At 44.0% G+C, this 15,387-nt stretch overlaps 1 protein-coding gene across 9 annotated transcripts in view; it reads right to left on the bottom strand.

Moving 5' to 3' along the window:
- Nucleotides 1-15,033, bottom strand: part of PSEN1 (presenilin 1) — a 79,561-nt gene extending 64,528 nt beyond the window's left edge. The window contains exons 1-3 of one of the 9 annotated variants that reach the window (XM_054448322.2): nt 14,886-15,033; nt 3,819-3,900; nt 3,589-3,728 (exon numbers count right to left, since the gene is read on the bottom strand). In XM_054448322.2, the coding sequence (XP_054304297.1) occupies nt 3,589-3,675 (87 nt within the window). In that variant the 5' untranslated portion in view covers nt 3,676-3,728; nt 3,819-3,900; nt 14,886-15,033. Of the gene's footprint in view, nt 1-3,588; nt 3,729-3,818; nt 3,901-13,283; nt 13,331-14,423; nt 14,821-14,881 lie in introns of those variants that run through there. The other 8 variants (XM_054448327.2, XM_054448328.2, XM_054448324.2 and 5 more) reach the window with 8 other exon arrangements.
- Between the last annotated feature and the right edge of the window lie 354 nt (nt 15,034-15,387).

The following is a 15,387-nucleotide window of genomic DNA, read 5'->3' as shown; positions in this document are numbered from 1 at the left end:
TAGCTGGGTGTGGTGGCATGAGCCTGTGGTCCCAGCTACTTGGGAGGCTGAGGTGGCAGGATCACTTGAGACCATCCTGGTCTCAAGGAGGTCGAGGTTGCAGTGAGTTGAGATTGCACCACTGCACTCCAGCTTGGGTGACAGAGTGAGATTACTTTTTCAAAATAGCTTTTTAAATTATTAAATAACTGTATTATACAACATTTAGAAAATGAAAGGGGGAAATCACCAAGATCACCCATGCTTTTCTTCTCTTATTTTTCCAAGATAGATGTAATACAGCCGTGAACCACCATGCCTGGCCTGCAATATACTCTTGATACATAACCACTTTGGAAGAATCCTAGCAATCTCTAAAATAGTTCTAAGATCCATATATTCAATCACAGCAACTATCTTTGAGAAACTCACACAAGTGCACACAGACTAATGAATTAGTATGTCACTGCAGCGCTGTCAGTTATTGTGAAAAACTGGAACCTACCAAATGTTTGTAAACAGAATTATTTTTATATATTCACAAGAGAAAACGAATGCTAGAGCTACATGCATCTACATATACATGAATGCCCAAAATTCTACATAGTCTCTTTTGCAACATATACTAACATACATGTGGAAATTCTCTTCAACTTTCAGACATAAACCATAAAAATTTTTTTTAATTTCGATGGAGTCTCGCTCTGTCGCCCAGGCTGGAGTGCAGTGGTGCAATCTCGGCTCACTGCAAGCTCCGCCTCCCAGGTTCACGCCATTCTCCTGCCTCAGCCTCCCGAGTAGCTGGGACTATGAGTGCGCGTCACCATGCCCAGCTAATTTTTGTATTTTTTTAGTAGAGACGGGGTTTCACCATGTTGACCAGGATGGTCTCAGTCTCTTGACCTCGTGATCCACCCTCCTCCGCCTCCCAAAGTGCTGGGATTACAGGTGTGAGCCACCGCACCTGGCATTTTTTTTTTGTTTTTTTTTTTGAGACAGAGTCTCACTCTGCTGCCCAGGCTGGAGTGCAGTGGTACAATCTTGGCTCACTGCAACCTCTACCTCCAGAGTTCAAGCAATTCTCTGCCTCAGTTTCTGGAGTAGCTGGGATTACAGGCGCCTGCCATCACGCCTGGCTAAATTTTGTATTTTTTTTTTAGTAGAGACAGGGTTTCACCATGTTGGCCAGGCTGGTCTTGAACTCCTGACCTTGTGATCCACCAGCCTTGGCCTCCCAAAGTGCTGGGATTACAGGAGTGAGCCACCACACCTAGCCTAAAGTTTTAAAACATGCCAAGTGTATTACATAATGTGATATGATTTATGTACATAAATATTATAGTAAGCCTAATACTCAATTTTATTAAACATGATAAATATTCAATTCAGGACAGTAACTATCCTGAGAAAAGAGGAAAAGGAATGGGGGAGGGGCACTTCAATTTTATCTGCAATTTTTTGTCATATAACTAGTCTCTTTTCAAATTAAATGCAAAATCTTGTTTTGTATAGTTAGGGTTTATTTAGTGTAGGATCAATAAGCAATAGAAGCAAAAAAAGCTTATCAAAAAAACAGCAAATAAGAAGTTAAGGTTTAATAAAGTTGGGTGATAGGTACATGGGTGCCTATTACCTTATGTGCCATACTTTCTGTATGTGCTTGAAACATTTCACAACAAAAACTTGAGAAATAAATATTTGGGCTAAAAAAACAAACACAACTTCAGCTCTCTGACTATTCTGTCATCAAACTTCAAATCCCTTTACTATGAATGAGATTATGCACAGCAGCCCACAAAAGGAAAACTATTTTCCAGGCTATAGCAGCTCGTCACAGTATTTGCTTAGAGTTGAAGAAATGAAGCCAAAGGCAAGATTTAACCTTTGGAATGAGAAGTGCTTTAGATGTTATCTTCTATTTGAACTGTAACAATATAGAACTGTAATAGTACTCGAAGTTAAACAAGAAAGTCAACTAATTGAATAAGACTTGGTTAGTCAGATCCAAAATTATTTCAATTTGATTATACTCTGGTAGGTAACTGACTTGATCCTATTGCTCAGGACTGTCCCAATTTTAAAACTGAAAGTCCTGTGTTCTAGAACCTCTAGTTTTAGACAAACTGGGACAACTGGCCATCCTACCTTCTAGGCACATCAAAACTTTCCAGCTGGGAAAGAATTTTCAAATTATCTAGTAAATTACCTAATTTTACTGATGAGTGAAGAATCCTAAATCTTCAGAGTGTAAAAGGAAGTTCCAGGCCATTCAGTGCTCTAGTTCAACTGCTGAATTCACAGACTAATCCTCTACAGATCTTGCTAGAGTGGCCTTCCAGACTTTTGTGACTGTTTGTAGTGAAAAGTACACACAAGCCTACAAGGCAGCCCAGATGTACCATAACTCTGGGAAAATTAAAAAAAAATAATAATAATACAGAACCTCTCTATGTTGCCCATGCTGGACTCAAACTCTTAGACAAGCAATCCTCGTACCTCAGCCTCCTGAGTTCCTGAGTAGCTGGGACTACAGGCATGCACCACCATGCCAGGCTATGAGAAAGTTCTTTTTATTGATCCAGACCTTATTGCCTGGTAACTTCCACCACTATTCCTAACTCTGCTCTCTGGTCCTAACAGAGGAAAATCTGACCCCACACCTAGTGCAACTGGATAGCTTATAGTTGGCCTTATGTTTTCCTCTATTCTGGTTCCACCTCTAAAAATCCCATAGATACTCCAACTGTCTCACAGGACATCCATGCTCTCTCTCTCTTTTCTTTTCTTTCTTTTTCTTTCTCTATTTATTTATTATTTATTTTTGAGAAGGAGTTTCGTTCGTCGCCCAGGCTCGAGTGCAATGGCGCAATGTCAGCTCACTGTAACCTCCACCTCCTGGGTTCCAGTGATTCTCTTGGCTCAGCCTCCCAAGTAGCTGGGATTACAGGCACCTGCCACCAAGCCCAGCTAATTTTTCTATCGTTAGTAGAGACAGGGTTTCTCCATGTTGGCCAAGCTGGTATTGAACTCCTAACCTCAGGTGATCTGCCTGCCTCAGCCTCCCAAAGTGCTGGGATTACAGGCATCAGCCACCGCGCCTGGCCTCTGCTCTCACTTATGATGATTAGCTAGTAGAGTTGCAGTCAAATTTCATGTCTGTGTATGTAGCTGGTGAGGAGTCTCTTTGTCCGACAGCACAGATTCTTTTCCTGAATCCCTCCTTCGAACTGTTAGAACTTCTACACTTATCCTTGCATTGTACAATTATAATGAATATTTACTGATAAATAAAATGGACTCAGCCGTAGAAGAATAAGAGCAAGATAGGTAAAATAATAAACAACATGAACTATGAGGTGCTGCACACCTTGGGAAGCTGGAGAAGGCTTCAACTGAGGTGGTGATATGTGAGTTAGGTAGGAACTGTATCAACACCTATGTGTTAAACAGCCCTGAGTCCCCCAGCAATCAGCTGAAGTTCAACAAATATATTATAAATTTGGTAAAGTAGAGAAAGCCTGCTCAGCCCCCTCAGCATTTCTTAGAGATGAGGGGAGATGATAAGTGAATCCAGTCTGGCAAAGGCAGTTTCAGAGACTGACACTGTACCTGGCTACGTACAGTATTGCTCAGGTGGTTGTCCTCAGACATCTGTGCATTCTGGAAGTAGGACAACGGTGCAGGTAACTCTGTCATTGGAGCAACTGTATAGAAATACTGTTTCACAGAAAACAAAGCCTCTTGAGGTTCTGAAAAGGGAAAGAAAAACAGAACTTTGTGCACTACAATTATACTGTTATAAAAAACACTTTCATAGATTACATTAAGCAGAAACAAACCTCTCTTTCATGTGTTCTCCTCCAGAACAAGCTGTCTAAGGACCTCAAAGGCTGTTGTCACTTGCAGGCTCCCAGATTAGGTCTGAAATAGGATTTCACCAGGTCATCCATTGTTAGTTAAATCCTAGTAAATTCATTTAAACCAATCAAATACTTATAAGATCAATTTGTAAGCCAGGAATGTATTAATTTGTCACGACCTTCAACTAACTGACAAATTTACTATAAGCTCAAGGTAGACCTCTTTAGCAATAAGTAGAACCGCCTGAGACACCAAACATTTTCAACCACAAAGATACTTAATGACTTCTGATTTCCAGCAAAGGGAGCTGAGTTAATCTTAAGGAATGTTGTCCTCAACATTCCTTTTTCTATGCTGACCAAATTCAACCTAATCGTTATATTTTCATAAAATCATTTGTCTAGCACTTTAAATTTTGCAGAATTCTATAATCTCATCTTATCCTTATCACAATGCCCAAGGCAGGATGAACAGATAACATGCTTATTTTACAAAAGGAGAAGGGAATCCAGAAGTTCAGTGACTTGCTTAAGATGACACAACTGGGTAGAGCTGGCAAGAAATCGCAGACTCAGCCGGGAGCGGTGGCTCATGCCTGTAATCCCAGCACTTTGGGAGGCCAAGGCGGGCGGATCACGAGGTCAGGAGTCCGAAACCAGCCTGACCAACATGGTGAAACCCCGTCTCTACTAAAAATACAAAAATTAGCCAGGTGTGGTGGCGCACACCTGTAATCCCAGCTACTCAGGAGGCTGAGGCAGGAGAATCGCTTGAACCCAGGAGGTGGAGGTTGCAGTGAGCTGAGATGGTGCTACCGCACTCCAGCCTGGGCTACAGAGCGAGGCGAGACTCCGTATCAAAAAAAAAAAAAAAAAAAAAAAGAATGGCTGACTCCTGACTCCCAGCCTCAGGCCTCTCCTTTGATCTTGGTGCAGCCTTATTTACAGGGACGACTGTGTCTCTCAGAGTTCACCCTCTGGGGGGGGGGCCACATTCCCATTTGCCTGTCTACCTTAATTTCCATCAGCCAATTCTTTATGATTTCAACTTTTCCTTTTCACAAAAGGTTTTCAGAAATATAGAAGGCAAAAATCCGTGTACATACCTAACGCTAATTAATACATTACCATATACACATTTACATAAAAAAATTTTCTCAATGTCCTATTTCATTTTCACTTTTAACATCAGGATACTCTTTCCTCTAAATATTCCATTTTTTTCTTCTAATGATTTTTCATCAAAAATGCATAAAGTAATTTTTCCTCTAGCAAAGGTATCAAGTTCAAAATAACCCTTAACTATTTATATTTGTATCATTCAAATCATTACACATTTTTAACCAAGGTGACGTTCCACTTTATCATAAATGCTTTTATATACCACGTCCATCTTTCTCCTCCCCTCACTTTCAGCCCATTGTCAGCTGGCATGAGATCAGCGAAATGCAAATTCATATTAATTGAAAACATCGTGCAAATTTGCTTAAAAAATAAAGAGCTTAAGGCCAGGAGTTGCAGATCAGTCTCCAGCCTGGGCAACATAGCAAGACACTATCTCTACAAAAAATGAATTAGCTGGGTTCAAGCATCTGTAGTCCCAACTGCTCAGGAGGCTGAGGTGGGGGGACTGCTTGAGTCCAGGAATTAGAGGCTGCAGTGAGCCAAGATCTCGTCACTGCACTCAGCCTGGGCAACAGAGTGAGACTGTTTAAAAAAAAAAAGATTTTTTAAAACTAGATTTTTGTGGGAATTTAACCTATACTTAGAGTTATTGATACCTTTGTTCCTGTCTTTATTTTGAGACACAGTCTTGCTCTGTCACCCAGGCTGCAATGTAGTGGCACGATCTCGCTCACTGGAACCTCTACCTCCTGCGTTTAAGCAATTCTCGTGTCTCAGCCCCCCGAATAGCTGGGATTACAGGTGTGCACCACCATGTCCAGCTAATTTTTGTATTTTTAGTAGAGACTGGGTTTCACCATGTTGGCCAGGCTGGTCTCAAACTCCTGATCACAAGTGATCCACCCACCTCAGCCTCTCAAAGTGCTAGGATTACAGGTGTGAGCCACCACGACCAGCCCTGTTCCTGTCTTCTAATATGGACAAAATTAAGATTTCACAATACATACGGTCCCTGATGACAGTTCAGTTTAGAACTGTTCAGCTTTAGTATGACGCAAAAACAATATGTATTCAGTACAAACTGTACTTTTTGAGTATCCATACAAGTTCACTTTCAGTGAAGTAGTCAATAAATTGCATGAGGCCGGGCTCGGTGGCTCATGCCTGTAATCCCAGCACTGTGGGAGGCTGAGATGGGCGTATTACTTGAGGCCAGGAGTTCGTGACTAGCCTGGCCAACATGGTGAAACCCTGTTTCTACTAAAAATACAAAAAAAAATTGGTTGGGTGTGGGTGGTGGGTGCCTGTGGTTCCAGCTACTCAGGAGGCTGAGGTGGAAAGATCACTGGAGCCAAGAAACTGGAGCCAAGAAAGTCGAGGCTGCAGTGAGCAGTGACTGCATCACTACACTCCAGCCTGAGTGACAGAGTGAGACCCTGTCTCAAAAAAACAAATAATAAAATAATAGAAGTAACACTCCATTATGGAAAAACCCATAGAACTCTCATATAATCCCTCAGAAACAAACAAGTAAACAAGACAGTCTTAGCCAAATGAAACAAGGCAAAGAAAGGGTAATGCAAGCAAAAATAAAAGGTAAGTAGGCCGGACGTGGTGGCTCATGCCTGTAATCCCAGCACTATGTGAGGCCGAGGCAGACAGATCATTTGAGGCCAGGAGTTCGGGACCAGCCTGGCCAACATGGTGAAACCCTGTCTGTACTAAATATACAAAAACTAGCTGGGCATGATGGCTTGTGCCTGTAATCCCAGCTACTAAGGAGGCTGAGGCAGGAGAATCGCTTGAACCTGGGAGGTGGAGGTTGCAGTGAACCAAGATTGCGCCACTGCACCGCAGCCTGGGTGACAGAGCAAGACTCCATCTCAAAAAATAAAATAAAATAAAATAAATGGTATATAAATAAACTATATTACGTTTATAGGTTAAATATGAGCAGAAGTGATTACCATGTACTAAACAAGATTAGTATAATCTTATACAATACATTTAGTAGAGATACTATTAAACAATAAGAATGATTATTCACCAAACAAGAAAGACACTGTCAACTTATATGGAAAACTTAGAGACAGACATTATTAAACTAAGGCTTAACAAACTAATTTATTATATTCACTTTATCCTTTTACAGATGAAAACAATGTGGCACACAGAAGTTAACTTGCTTAAGGTCACATCTGGCAAGCAAGGAGTTGGAATTCACAGAGTACACTATATTGCCTCTTTATAAAACTCCATACCTGCCCCATAGGAGTTTACAGCAATGAGGATTATGGTATTTTGAAGCGATTTTGATTACTAGTAAATCTATTACTTACAAGTAAATGAGATCTTAAACTTCAAAAACTGCTCTAAGTATAAATTCACAACTGAAGCACTAAAAGCATTTTCAATAATCTCAATATCCTAGTATTTATGTTTTTTTTAAAAAAGTATAAGCTGGCCGGGCACAGTGGCTCACGCCTGTAATCCCAGCACTTTGAGATGCCAACGTGGGCAGATCACAAGGTCAGGAGTTCCAGACCAGCCTGGCCAATATGATGAAACCCGATCTCTACTAAAAAATACAAAAATTAGCCGGGCATGGTGACGCACACCTGTAGTCCCAGCTACTCCGGAGGCTGAGGCAGGAGAATCACTTGAACCCAGGAGGCAGAGGTTGCAGTGAGCCGAGATTACGCCACTGCATTCCTGCCTGGGTGACAGAGTGAGACTCCATCTCAAAAAAAAAAAAAAAAAAAAAGGATAAGCTATAATGCAAATCTTTTTTTTTTTTTTTTTTTTTAAGAGACAAGGTCTCACTCTGTCACCCAGGCTGGAAGTACAGTGGCAATCATAGCTCACTGCAGCCTTGAACTCCTGGCCTCAGTCGATCCTCCCACCTCAGCCTCCCAAGCAGGTGGGATTACACGGCTGGCTAGTTTTTCATTTAGAGAAAGGGTCTTGCTGTATCACCCAGGCTGGTCTTGCCTGGCCTCAAGCAACCCTACCACCTCAGTCTCCCAACTAGTCAGGATTACAGGCCTGAGCCACTGCAGCCACTGGTCATTTTAAAACAAGTAGTTTCCATTTTTACCCTATGCTAATAGGATCTGTTCAGTTATTACAAGAAACCATACAAGCTGGTACAATCTGGTCATACTGGAGCTTTCTCAGACAAATCCCGTAAAAATCATCAATAATACAGCAGTCACTTTAGCATTTTCCAATACTATCTTCAAAGTTCTTTTCACATTTATTCTTCCATTTGAGTCTTAAAGAAACCTCATGAGGAAAGGAATCTGTACTGACATGTAAAAAAAAAAACTCAGAAAAGGTGAAAGATTTTGCCTGCACAGAGTTACGGAGCGAGTGTAAACAATGCCAGTTCCAGAACCCAAGTCTTCTGATACCCATACCAAGTCTTTTCCAGTTCACCCAGAGAAATCTTGTGCCTCCCTTGATGCTTCCGAAGATCACAATGCTACAAGGTGAGCCTCCCTGGGAGAGCTGCTCTTTACAGGGGGCTCGGTAGGAAGCAGAGGCAGGCAACAGGGCTAGGTCTTCAGTCAGGCCTGGTGAACAAACAAGCGCTACTGGTACAAAGAAAGGGGCAGGCAAAGCTAGATTTGATTTTGGTCCAGTAACAGCTGAAAACAATTGAGGACTGCATGGCGGTCAATGAGCCCACTGTTCAGGCGGCATGGTAAAAGACACTAGGAGACTTTTTAACATTTTTAGCCGTGAACTTTCTTAGCCCTGTGAACAACAAAAACAACAACAAACAGTTACTTGGATCTGAGGATCTTTCATGGGACCTGAATTGAGGAGTAGGTGGGAGTAGGGACAGAATCTACTTTGGTGTTTTTGCTCTCTGGTCACCTGCTGCAAACTGACAGAGCACAACACTTGAATTCACTGACATCCATTTTCTTAATCTCAAGACACTTGCTCAATCAGACAAAAGGAAAAAGAAATCCTTCTCTGATGGGAAACTAGAATTTATCTATTATATACAAAGAGATTTAAAAAGCCCCAGGAGAACTACAAATAATCTCAAAGCTCATATGTGCTGAACAGAAGTCTAACCAGAAAACCTTCTACCCATCAGCACTTCAGAAATTATCACAGGAGCAATGTTTAGAATCTCAAAATAAGTTTATTAAAAATGTAACTCAAGAAAGTACCAACAGAAAATTATTAATACGTTTTTTTCTCTCACTACATCCCAATGTAACAACAAAACCTCAAAGTCCTACAGAACATGGTTACTTATTGATACCATTTTCTTTTTTCACTCTCAGACATAAATATAAACAAAATTTGTACTGTGGAAAAACATCTTCAGGGGACTTTTAACCATGATTTCTAGCACAAAGGGCTTGTGGCTTGTTTTAATGTCTCTAAGCTACTTGACTAGTTTCTCTTTCACTGAGAAAACTGCTACAAGTATTTTCTGCTGCATCTGCATTGCAATGCTAAGTTTTCAAGTGCCAATGAGCTTGTGATTTATTCTTTATTTTACAAAAGTATTTAATCAGCCTTAGTGTTACTTTGAAAGCTTCTCCCTGGACAGATGGCCCAACTTCTGATGTTATGAATGGGCTGGAAAAGCCCCTACTTGAGTTTTTAAAGGTTCACATCCAATAGTAAATGTAACCAAACTCTAAATTCCAACCTATAATTGAAATTATTATTATTATTGAGATGTAGTTTGGTTCCTGTCGCCCAGGCTGGAATGCAATGCCACGATCATGGCTCACTGCAACCTCCACCTCCTGGGTTCAAGCAATTCTCTTGCCTCAGCCTCCTGAGTAGCTAGGATTACAGATGCCCACCACCATGCCGAGCTAATTTTTTGTATTTTTAGTAGAGATGGGGGTTTCAGCATGTTGGCCAGGCTGATCTCAAACTCCTGACCTCAGGTGATCCACCACCTTAGCTGGGATTACAGGAGTGAGCCACTGTGCTCAGCCTATAATTGAAATTAATAAAAAACTTTTTAAAACTAATTTAAAAACTTTAGGAATACATCCTCAAAAGACTCCTCTGGTTTTTAAGAGACTAGGAGCAAATCATTTCTCCAGCCCTATAAAAGGCTTTGTGAAAGCAGTAGACGCTAAAAAGAGCAAGGGTAGTGATACATCCCATTTGGTGATTTTTTTTTTTCTCCTTCCATCCCACTCCACCTCTGTTAACCATCTGTGGTAGATTAGATTATTATTCAGCCAATATTCACTCCCTCCCCCAGCCTGGCCAAGGGAGGAATACACCTCTCTCCAGCGATGTTATAGGCTTGGCTCTGTAGTTTGCTTGGCTGCATGGTGGTTGCAGTCTACTACCAACTCCTAAGTCTTTGGGCATGATCATATGACTTGCTTTGGTCAATGCAATCTTAGCAGATGTGGCATAAGCAGACATGTGAACTATGCTTGTGCAGTTGGCCTTGACTTCTTGTACTTCTGCTGGTGCCTTGAGAAAAGCTTATCATGGATAGCCATTGCCCCTTCAGCCTGGGCCCCAGAATAAGGCATACAAATAAGAACTGCCCCCACTGATCCACAGACCTACCTACAACGAAGCAGAGCTCTGAGTGAGAATACATACTCTGAACTGCTGAGTTTGGGGGAGGTCTGTAATGTAGAGTTACTATAGCAACTTGTTTTTAAATAATGGTTATGTTGGCTCAGAAAATGCAATAAAAACGAACAAAGACTTAGAATTGCAAGTCCAGAATCCCTTATCTGTAACTTTTAGGACTAAATGTGTTTAGAATTCAGATTTTTTTGGATTTTGTAAAGGTACTATGCAAATGCCAGAAGTTATATAATGCCCCTACAGGGTCTTAGAAGCAGAAAAGCAAACAAATTATTAAGCTATAGTGAAACAAATGAATAGTTTTAAATCACATTAAAAAAAGAAAATAAAGACTTTAACTAGGCCAGATTTTGCTGTCAAATTAGTTATGAAAAACCTTGGCCAGGTGCGGTGGCTCACGCCTGTAATCCCAGCACTTTGGGAGGCTGAGGCAGGTGGATCACGAGGTCAGGAGTTCGAGACCAGAATGGCCAATACGGTGAAACCTCGTCTCTACTAAAAATACAAAAATTAGCCCAGTGTGGTGGCACACGCCTGTAGTCCCAGCTACTCGGGAGGCTGAGGCAGAAGAATTGCTTGAACCTGGGAGGCGGAGGTTGCAGTGAGCTGAGATTGTGCCACTGCACTCTAGCCTGGGCGACAGAGGGAGACTCCGTCTCAAAAAAAAAAAAAAGAAAAGAAAAAAAAGAAAAACCTTCTAGTTTTCGGATTTCAGAACTCTGGATATGAGACTATGGTCCTATATACCTTTGTATAATTATAAAGAATCTTTCCCAATAAGTTATTTAATTTCAATAACTCTGTAAGAGAGATATGATTATTCAAAATCATTGTCTAAAATTCTCTGTGGAAATGGACAAAATACAACTAATTTTTAATAAAAAATGATTATTTACATCTAATTAATTTGTAAATCACTTGTTACATTTATCATTGCCTGCAGTCTTTCTTTTGCTTTGATCAACTTAAACAAGAAACCGTACAAGGCACTGTGAAAAGTCAACACTAATACCTTTTTCCTCACTCTCACCCAAGCAGGAGTATTAACACCTTTCAATCAACAAACACTTCCTGGGTTTCTTCTATATAACCACACACTTGATGAGGGTTGGGAATTCTAATTAATCAGGTATTACTTCTTGTTTACTTAAGGAGCTTACTATCTAGAGGGCAAAACAAGTAAATTTTTATACTGGTTAGATATTGAAATAAAAATGTTAGGTATATTGTGTTAAAATAAATTATTCACATTGGTTTCATCTGTTTCTTTTTACCCTTTTTTTTTTTTTTTCCTGATGGAGTCTCGCTCTGTAGCCCAGTCTGGAGTGCAGTGGCGTGATCTCGGCTCACTGCAAACTCCACTTTCTGGGTTCAAGCGATTCTCCTGCCTCACCTCCCGAGTAGCTGGGATAACAGGTACACGCCAACACACCCGGCTAATTTTTTGCATTTTTAGTAAACACAGGGTCTCACCATGTTGGCGAGGCTGGTCTCGAACCCCTGACCTCGGGTGATCTACCTGCCTCGGTCTCCCAAAGTGCTGGCAGATTACAAGTGTGAGCCACTGCGCCCAGCCTTTTTTTTAAAAAACAAAACAAAACAAAACAAAAAAACTGCCTCTCTCTGTTGCCCAGGCTGGAGTGCAGTGGCGTGATCTCGGCTCACTGCAAGCTCCGCCTCCCGGGTTCACGCCATTGTCCTGCCTCAGCCTCCTGAGTAGCTGGGACTACACGCGCCCGCCACCATGTCTGGCTAATTTTTTGTATTTTTAGTAGAGACGGGGTTTCACCGTGTTAGCCAGGATGGTCTCCATCTCCTGACCTGGTTATCCACCCGCCTCGGACTCCCAAAGTGCTGGGATTACAGGCGTGAGCCACCGCACCCGGCCACCCAGCCTTTTTTCACCTTTTTTTTTTTTTTTTTTGAGACGGAGTCTCGCTCTGTCGCCCAGGCTTAAGTGCGGTGGCGCGATCTCGGCTCGCTGCAAGCTCCGCCTCCCGGGTTCACGCCATTCTGCCTGAGCCTCCGGAGTAGCTGGGACTACAGGCGCCCGCCATCACGCCCGACTAATTTTTTTTTGTATTTTTTAGTAGAGATGGGGTTTCACCGTGTTAGCCAGGATGGTCTCGATCTCCTGACCTCATGATCCGCCCGCCGCGGCCTCCCACAGTGCTGGGATTACAGGGGTGAGCCACTGCGCTCGGCCTCTTTTTACCTTTAAAAATGTGTTTATGGCTGGGCACAGTGACTTGTGCCTGTATCTCACCACTCTGGGAGGCCAAGGCAGGAGGATCACTTGACTCCAGGAGTTCAAGACCAGCCTGGGCAACACAGTGAGGCTCCCATCTCTAAAAAAATAAATAGCCGGCCGGGCACGGTGGCTCACGCCTGTAATCCCAGCACTCTGGGAGGCCGAGGCGGGCAGATTACGAGGTCAGGAGATCGAGACCATACTGGCTAACACCGTGAAACCCCGTCTCTACTAAAAATACAAAAAAATTAGCCGGGCGTGGTGGCGGACGCCTGTAGTCCCAGCTGCTGGGGAGGCTGAGGCAGGAGAATGGCGTGAACCCGGGAGGCGGAGCTTGCAGTGAGCCGAGATCGCGCCACTGCACTCCAGCCTGGGCGACAGAGCAAGACTCCGTCTCCAAAAGAAAAATAAATAAATAAAATAAATAAATATAGTATGTTTGTTAGAAAATTTAAAATAGGGATAATCACCTTGTGGTTCTCCCAGTGTGCCTGCTAATAAATTTGTATGCCTTTTCTCCAAAAGAAAAACAAAAAAGATTTTGTTTTTGTTTTGTTTTCTTTGAGACAATCTCACTCTTTTGCCCAGGCTGCAGTGCAGTGGCATAATCTTGGCTCACTGCAACCTCCTCCTCCCGGGTTCCAGTGATTCTCCTGCCTCAGCCTCGCTTGGGAGCAGTTGGGACTACAGGCGCGCGCCACCAAGCCCAGCTAATTTTTTGTAGAGACGGTGTTTCGCCGTGTTGTCCAGGCTGGTCTCGAACTCCTGAGCTCAAGGATCCGCCCCGCGGCCTCCCAAAGTGCTGGGATTACAGGCGTGAGCCACCGCGCCGAGCCTCACATTTTATTTCTATTGGCTAGTGCTGCTCTAAATCTTCTGTTCCTTCTGCTACACCAGGCCTAACACTCAAAATCCCTGCCAACCTTTTCCTTCCTGAAGCTTCCCTCCCCTTCCTCAGCTCTGGCGACCCTGCGCTGTGGTGGTTCTCCAACCACACTCATTCTCCTCAGCTGGCTCCTTGCTCTTCTTCCACCCCCTCGTTACAAGTGTTCCTAAGTGTTTGCCTTGGCCTTCTCTTCCCCTTCCTTAGCTTAGACTTCTCCACTGCTCCAACATCAACTGGAAATCTATGGAACTGACTCCTGTTTTCAGCTCCAGTCCTGTTCACAGGGCATTTTCACCTGCTGGCACTTCAAAAGTGGCACTTCAAAAGTGACACTTCCAAACCACTTCCTCGCCCTCCTCTCTAAACCAGTTCTTTCTTCCTAACTTCCTTATTTCTGAGAATGTCTCCGCCACGTTCTAAACTGAAAACCTCCTAGTCAACTTCACACTTTATTCCCTGATCCTCAATTGGTTCCCATGTCCCGTTAGTGTTTCTTGTAAGCCTCTGCCACCACCGCAGATCGAACTCTAATCACATCTCACCTGAATTACGGAAAAGTCACCTCAATTCTCTCACCCATCCCAGCCTCCACTATAGATTAATGTGCCTAAAGCAGAGCTGACCACAACGGTGAGAAGAATCTGAGAGGAAAGCAGCAGCAAACACAAGAGGCACTGGACATGCATGCCTCGAGACAGTCCAGACCAAGGAGAAAGCATCAGACCTCGTCTTCCGCCTCGAACGAGAGGCGTGCGGACTTCGCCCAGAGTGCTCGTCGCCCCTGGACAAGGACACACCCGGGGCGTGAGGCGCGGAGTTTCACCAGTTGCTCAAGCAGACCCAGCCCAAGACGCTTCCTCTTTCTCCTACTCCACTCCAGTTCAGACGGCTACTAATCCCGGCCCAAGGCACCTGCGCCCTGAGACGTCTTCGAGCAAACAGCATTTCCGGACCAAGGCTCCCCGGAATCTCTCTCCACCCGGCCGCGCCCGAAGCCCAAGAAACGGGCTGCCCCTCCTGGTTTCCCACACGGGGTTCCCCGGCCCCAACCGGCCGCGCCCCGCCCCTCATCTCTTAGGACACCGGCTCCGCGGCCCGGGCGGCCACAAACGGCCGGGCCCTGCCCGCGGCCGCCCGTGTACGCGGTGCCTTCCTGCCTTCCCGGGACTCCCCATCACGCACATACGCTTCCCCGCCGCCGCCGCTCGTAGCTCAGGTTCTTTCCAGACCAGCCGCTGTTTTGTTTCCGATGTGAAACCGCGGACCCCGGAGCTGCCTGTCCCAGGCCCCGCCCGAGAACCCTCACCGGTGTCGTCATTTCCGGCTCTGGCGTCGTTGGCGGCCGGCCCACGGGGGAGGGGAGGAGCCAGGAGGAAGGGGGCGGGGCCTCCAGCCTGGAGCAACGATTGCGTGGAGAACCCAAAGCTCCACCTGGCCTTCCACACCTAACGGAATTCGCCCAGAGCGCTGGCGTGGGTTGTCGGGGTTCTGAGGCTGCTCGAGCTGAGGACGAAAGCCCCTAATAAATTGGGCCCAGCGTGTGCTTCTCCCGGCATACAAGCGATGGCCATCCTAAATTTAACACCTGTCATTTCTGTAGGGTACCTATTTGCGAATCAGCAGCATCACAATCAAGAGAATGCTGTTAAAATTGCAAATATCTCTGCCCTCTCCGACCACCCAATGAA

Source organism: Pongo pygmaeus, chromosome 15 (genome assembly GCF_028885625.2).
Source record: "Pongo pygmaeus isolate AG05252 chromosome 15, NHGRI_mPonPyg2-v2.0_pri, whole genome shotgun sequence".
NCBI lineage: Eukaryota > Metazoa > Chordata > Mammalia > Primates > Hominidae > Pongo > Pongo pygmaeus.
This window is presented reverse-complemented; position numbering and strand designations above follow the sequence as displayed.